The 6842-nt window shown below is 42.6% G+C and overlaps 1 protein-coding gene across 1 annotated transcript; it reads right to left on the reverse strand.

Moving 5' to 3' along the window:
• Positions 1-2854: 2854 nt before the first annotated feature.
• Positions 2855-4921, reverse strand: tmsb2 (thymosin beta 2). The gene is made up of 3 exons (XM_062393873.1): positions 4765-4921; positions 3504-3608; positions 2855-3246 (listed from the first exon to the last, which is right to left on the reverse strand). The coding sequence occupies exons 1-3, from the start codon at positions 4901-4903 to the stop codon at positions 3209-3211; spliced, it is 282 nt and encodes a 93-aa protein (XP_062249857.1). The 5' UTR covers positions 4904-4921; the 3' UTR covers positions 2855-3208.
• Positions 4922-6842: the final 1921 nt, after the last annotated feature.

The raw sequence follows: 6842 nt of genomic DNA on the forward strand, positions 1-6842 counted from the left end.
TATATATCCAATGGATGAGTATACTGATGATGCAGTCATAGGAACATATAGGACAAATACAACATATCCCCAATCATTTAATTATAAGGTTATTAAGGGCAAACACCACTGTGTCTCTGAAATAAATCACCAAGCGAGGGACACACTATATTATACTATTTTAATAAGGTTTATTGGAAAATTAGCCTCGAATCAATTGTGTGAGAGGATATGATGATTTTCAGTGAAGCTGGCTTTTGCACAGAGGCCACAGACACTGCGCAACTCTGACTTCCCCAAACGGTCCCGCGCATTGCGCGTTCTGGTGCACTGAACACAGCACTGAGCCCTCATGTGTAGTTGGAAACGTTTGGGAAATGGCACCAGCGTCCCGGGGGGAATGACGGTGACTGAGAAGCCATAAAGTCTTTCAGCGCCTGACAGTATATAGTCATGTAAATATTCCCTCACACATCGGCGACATTGGCGTCGTTGTGATAATAGGATAATAGATGTTTCCCCCAAGAAACAACATGGTGCGAAAACAGTCTGGAATTTACAAGAGCATAAACACATAAGAGCTTTAATGTTTCTGCCATTAAACAGTAAGTTGGTTTATTGGTGCGCTGTAAAATGTTTGTGCACGACGGGGTTTGACTTGCAGACTTGACAACAAGAAGTGATGGGTTTTCATATCGATCATGTGCGTAAAGGAAATCCAGGATCATCTAGCGTTTAATTATGCTGATTATCTCATCATCAGCCGGTCATCATGTCAGTTTCAGCCATATAATATGATTTGAGATGATAGTGATTAACATTACAACTTTTTATTAAATGGCTCACATAAGTCAAATCCCCCATTTAGCCACTCAAAATCCCTGAATACAACAATTCCACTCAGCGCCGTGGACAATAGGCGGACGACGGGGCGAGGTCCGCGGTGAAGTGGAGATGAGGATAATCCCCACTAATTACATATCACCCCTATTCACTCTGCATTATGAGTGAAACCTAGAGCCCCTCATCACCTGGCCGGGGAAATAATACGGAGCGATTAAAAATCAATCTGGGACGCTTCATAATTTGTCCCTGAGTGACTATTTTAATGGGTTAAATGAGCTAATAACGTGCAAACAATGGCAGCCTCTGCAGCGGGGCGTGTTTCTGCACTGGTCTGCTAAGCATCGAAACTCTCACCAAGTGGGCTGTTAGGTTGCATTCAGAGAAATAGGTTTATTTTCACATCGTTAATTCCAAGATGATCAGGAAAAGAGGGCTCAATTGTGAAAATATTAATTAAATTTAAATCTTATGTCATAATTAAAAAATCAGTACTAACAATGCAAACGCTCCATGCGGATTTTTTACCTAAATTCCACTTTTCCATGATGTGAATTCCAGCACAGCCCCCAAGCTGACAGTCCTGTCGTCCGGGGTCAGGCCCTTTTGTGAGTTGCACGGCGCTTACAATAACATGAGGTTAAACATGCAGGTTAATTAAATTGTTGTAACAGACATTTCGGACACGTCGAGGTGCGCTGATGCGTGATTTATGGCAGCGCCGAGTGCGAGAAATGGAGCAGTAAAGGCGCAGGAGGTGACAGTTTTGACAGAGTGGAGGGAGGGTGGCAGGTCTGGTGACGCCAGTCAGTCACACCAGCAGCCAGCGAGCTGGAGATTCAGGCCCATAAATGATCAGTTGAGTGATCTGTTGGTGTTGGATTTAAAATAAACGGATAAGCTTTAATAAATAAGTTAAAAACGACATATTATTGTATTATCAGTATTTATTGTTTTAACTCTGTATTTTTTACTGTAAAGTTTATTAAGCACAGTGATTGTATTATTTATTATTCCTTGGTGGTGTAGCTTTTTTTTTTTTTTTTTTTTTAAATATTTAAATTTTGACACAATTGTTACAATATAATTATTGATGATGGCGAGGGAGAGGCTACTATGGAGGCTGCTTTCACTACTGGTTAATCCGCAGTTCTCCATTCATATGTAATTGATTAATAGGTCAACATGATGTCAGAAAATATTGAAAGCTCCAATAGCTCATGAGTCCTATGTGACATCTTCAGATTGCCTGTCTTGTCCAAACCAGTTCAACACCTAAAGCTACTTTATTTACAGGAATAATCAGAAATATTCCATACGACACCACCGCACCTTTGGAGTTTTTACTTGCAAAATGACCCAAGTGAAAAAGATCAGATAATGATTCATAGTTATCATTCCAGCTCCAGTGCAAAATATATGCAAAACTATCAGTCTACATTTGCAAAGCACTTGATATATTTTCAGATGGATATTATAAGGACACAACGTGCCCAAAAAAACAAGAAAAAAAAGGTCAGGGATGCATTTACCTTTGGTCCAGTCATGAGGAAATTATTCACCGTCCTATAAAGGAAACATAACATTCAGGTTTATCCCAGGTCACTAGGCCATCAAAAGTGATGACGTCTATGGCTTTGGATGGGACCCCATATCTGACATGTGACATATGTGTAGCAGACAGTCTACATGAATCATCACAATTGTTTTATTTAATCCGTGGCTCGCTCGATTTGTGTGCGTGTGTGTGTGTGTGTGTGTGTGAGTGTGTGTGTGTGTGTGTGGGTGTGTGTGTGTGTCTGGGTGTGTCTGTGTGGGGGGCAGGGGGGGGGTGGGTGTGTCTGTCTGTGTGTGTGTCTTGGTGTATTATAGGGTCTGTCGGTTGCACATCATAGACATATAGGAGACAGAGAAGTACACAGGATCGACTGGTTCCACGTCTTCATATTTATTTCATAAAGAAAAGTAAAAAGTTTGTTAAGAAAACATCCCACATGATTAAAGTCAGATTGCTCCCATGTGTGCAGATCCCCCCCCCCCCCCCACACACACACACACACCTCAGCCTGGATGCCGGCCTTACTCTCCCTCTCTTTCAGTGCTACATCACAACACCACCTCCTATTTTGGCAATTTGGGGAGACGTGTTAGCTGTAAGCTGACGGCACAAGACAAGCAACCAGGCTAAAGCTTTTTTCCAGCTGAGTGGCGAGAGAGCCCCCTTGTGAGGGTGCCATATACCATTACAGCACCCCAGGGAGCTCCACGGCACCCATACATTTTTTTCTGAAGACAAAGTAAAAGTGATTGAAATACTGTGATAATCAAAACAAAGTGCTTTTTTTGCTGTGGCATCTCAGCGTTCTTTTCTTCGTGTGCTCAGAAGTCAAGGTGTGGCATCGCCTTTCCTCTCTTGCTCGATGGCTGAAAGAGACGAGAAGAGGATAGTGTTGGTCAGCAGACACATGTTCAGTGAAAATGTTTTGGAGGGAGGGAGGGAGGGAGAGAGGGAGAGAGGGAGGGGATGCTGATTTCTGGGTTGCTGCAACATCAGCAACGTGCTGATGTTGCAGCAACGTGGCGTCTTTTCGCTTGGGCGGCGCGGGAAGTGATGAGGAGCTCCTGACAGGAAAATAGATATAGGATTAAACATCATTCATACATGCAGGAGGGACACTCACTCTCTTTGGTGGGCAGAGGGTTTTTCTCTTTTGTCTCCGTCTTCTTCAGCTTTGCCTTGTCGAAACTGGCGATCTCAGTCATATCAGGCTTGTCAGACATTTTGGCTGTGAAAGATGGGAATGATACCTGAGCACATGGGATTGACCTTTCCTGTCAGACATTTCTCTGATAATGCAGCATGAAATAACAAAGGAGTGTATACATCTGTGCTAGATTTGGTCTGTAAATGTTAAGGTGATCAAAAGAGCTGTCAGAAATCGAGATGGCTCTGGCTGGTTAGTCCAATGATCTTTTTCAAGCAACTGCACTTAAAGGGTGTGGCTACGACCGGTGCAGTTCAGACACGTCCACATGGATGCCTGTGAATGGTGGCTGCCTCCCACACATGCTCCATCTTTGCTACAAAATGGCTATGCAGCTAACATGTGCCTGTTTCTTTCAGGCTGTCTCTTCATTCTTTTGTCTTTGCGTTTCCCTCTCTGTGAGAATTAAGTCTTTGTTCTCTTCCTCTGCATCCTCTCTTTCTTTCTCTCTCTCTTTCTCTCCCTCTCCCTCTCCCTCTCCCTCTGCATCCACCCCTGCAGCCTCCTGGAAGGGGGCGATGCTCCACTGGCTCCACTGGCTCCTCTGCAGTCATAATCCTGACCTAGCCTCAGGTCTTTTACTCGTCTGTCTTGCACAGTCTGGGCCGGTCACGCCTGTTTGAACCACCGCTCTGCAAAGAGGCTGCTGTGCAACTGGGACAAACCCTCACTAGCCTGCAGCCAGTCATTTGCAAACCAAGGCGCTGTAAAATCATTCGCACCAGTTTGAATTTATAAAGGGGCCTAATAAAATCAGTTTGACATAGAAAATAGTCACGCTGGACTCACGGCCAGATTTCGTAGGTTTTCTTTTTCTTGGAAAGAGGCGTGGCGATCATTTCTCGATTATTTTGAGCAGCAAATGGTGCCTGCTGTGCAATCACCTCCTCCAAGCCTTGACATGAACAACAGTAGTCAGAATCTGATCTTTCTTAATTCACAGGTAAACCTTTTCATCTAAACATCTGCTCGATTGATTCTTTTTCACAACGCTCATCATCATCATCCGCAGCATTCGTCTTTCAGTACATTCTACTGCTGTCATCAGCAGTCAGTTGCTCATCATCCAGCCACACCCCAATCCTTTGTCTGACTCCCAGAAAAACACAGTCCAGAGACAGACACACAGACACCCACAGACGAAGGACAGACTGAACTACGGATGAGTCTTTCTTACCGGTGTTCCACAAAGCCAGTGGGCTAAAAATCCACCAGGAGAGGAGTGCGAGCAGGGAGGGATAGAGCCGCAGAGATGGAGAAGGGAGAGCGCTGCGGAAGCTGAGTGAATCTGCCGGTGTGTGCACGCCTGCCTGCATCCAGGGTGTGGGTATAAGAGGGAGGGAGGGGGCGGCAGAGAGAGAGGGAGAGATGGTAGAGAGAGAATAACTGAGAGCTTGGTCAGCCTTCCTCCCTGTCATCAATATTAATATTCTCAGGGGAAGAGACTAGGGGGAAGGAGCCCCAGATAGGAAACAGCTGTGCTGTGTAGATCATCTCATTTAGATCATGTTAAATTATTCAGGTAATAGATTGTTATCATTATCATATAGTGTTTTTGCTGAGTAGGCAAAAACAGCATGAGATGGCAGAAAAAGACGATTTCGCCCGTTTGTCATCGTTATGACCAGTACAAGAATCCATGTATACTGTGAAGTGTGCTTGTCCATAGTCTTTGCATCCTGCTGAGTGTCAAAATGCAAAGTATGGTGTCAGTATGTGAAGTGTTGTGAGTATTTAATAGAGTCGCACATAGATAGCACTGCACAAGAGTCTCTTTATATATTATAAGGTTTATTTTTACCAGGACATGCACATGGCATGGACCAATGCCACATACCACAGCTTTTATAGCCTGAGCTTGTTTGCAGTGTTCGTCCTTAAAAGGGCCTTCATACAGACAACAAGCCGAAAACACACACATACACACAGCAGCATGAGAACAATTAAACATGATGTTCCAACTTAATGAAGTTAATCCTGTTTTCTCTAAATGAATTTATCACATGTATAGTTCTTCTATGTCCTGCTGAAAAGTCATGAGTATTTATATAAATAAAGAATGTGGCATGTTCATTCTTCCAGAGTTTTATATTGCAGAAAGCCCTATTTATATTCGTAACGTTTTCTGTTTAATATGGAGCAATATATAGCACGGGCCGCTGTCGGATACCACAGCATTTATAGCACTAGCGGATGCTTCTCCTTAGAAGGGCTTTTGTATATAGACACACAATTGTAAAAAAAAAAATTTACAAAACACAGTGACACACAAAATTTACCCTAAGATTCACTTAATTCATTTTCAAGCAAAAAATATTAAGGAAGAACTTCTGCTTTAGTCAAACAAAACGCTCACAAATTTGTATTGGGGATATTTTCTTCCTATTCTGCCGTTTTATTAATGAAACAGTTAATTTTAATAATGATAGAATAAATAATAAAATAGAATAAACATTTCTAAATAAAAGTACATTTTTGTTGCAGCTCAATTGACTTCTATTCCAATACAATTATTATATACACTGTCAATAATAATTATACAGCAGTTATTGCATTATATTTCTTTATTTCAAATGTACACCACACAATTTGTACTTTGTTATAGTTAACATTGAAACAGAAAAAAACAAAAAAAAAATCAAATCAAACACACAATTAAAGATTTAACAAGTGAACAATACAAACATTTGGCAGCGTTTTAGCTGATAACAGTGTGTGTGACAGTGGTTTTAGCATTAATTTGTCACATACTGATCAAGCGGCTCTTGATTACATCAGGCTCTAATAAAGATGTGTGGATCTCCTGGTCCGTCCCTGACATCATGAAGCCTGCTGTTCTTCCCTCTTTAGTCTTCCTCAGAGGTGCAGTTACAGGCTGCTGATGCCAACCCACTGAGGACATGCATCTCACAGCAGACGGCTCATCTCAGAATAGAGATGATGAGTCAACATGACCTCAACCTCTGAAACGATCCAGTGAGCCAAGTGAGTGGGTGCCCATTAATCCCTGTGTTAATGTGTCGCTTCATATTCCTGGATGACTTGGGGTTTTACTGGACTACACCCCACATCATGATGAGGTCAGTCACTCTTGTGAGTGCTCTGCAAAGAAACCTGCATCGCCACCTGCTGGCTGAAGTGTGGAACTGCTTCGTTGAGAAACGGCCATTGAGCACGTGGGCCTCACAAACAAGATGAGTAATCACATGCTGCCTTGTTACACTTGAACTCGACAAAAGGTTTGCTAAATGCTAC

This window comes from Platichthys flesus, chromosome 8 (assembly GCF_949316205.1).
Source record: "Platichthys flesus chromosome 8, fPlaFle2.1, whole genome shotgun sequence".
Lineage (NCBI taxonomy): Eukaryota > Metazoa > Chordata > Actinopteri > Pleuronectiformes > Pleuronectidae > Platichthys > Platichthys flesus.

What these genes read in the sequence shown, in the direction of transcription:
- tmsb2 (XM_062393873.1), bottom strand. Translation starts at nt 4,903, where the DNA reads ATGCAGGCAGGCGTGCACACACCGGCAGATTCACTCAGCTTCCGCAGC. An exon ending in ACTGGCTTTGTGGAACACCG is followed by an intron (nt 3,609 to 4,764) that starts GTAAGAAAGACT and finishes CATCTTTCACAG; the next exon opens with CCAAAATGTCTGACAAGCCT. An exon ending in CCCTCTGCCCACCAAAGAGA is followed by an intron (nt 3,247 to 3,503) that starts GTGAGTGTCCCT and finishes CGTCTCTTTCAG; the next exon opens with CCATCGAGCAAGAGAGGAAA.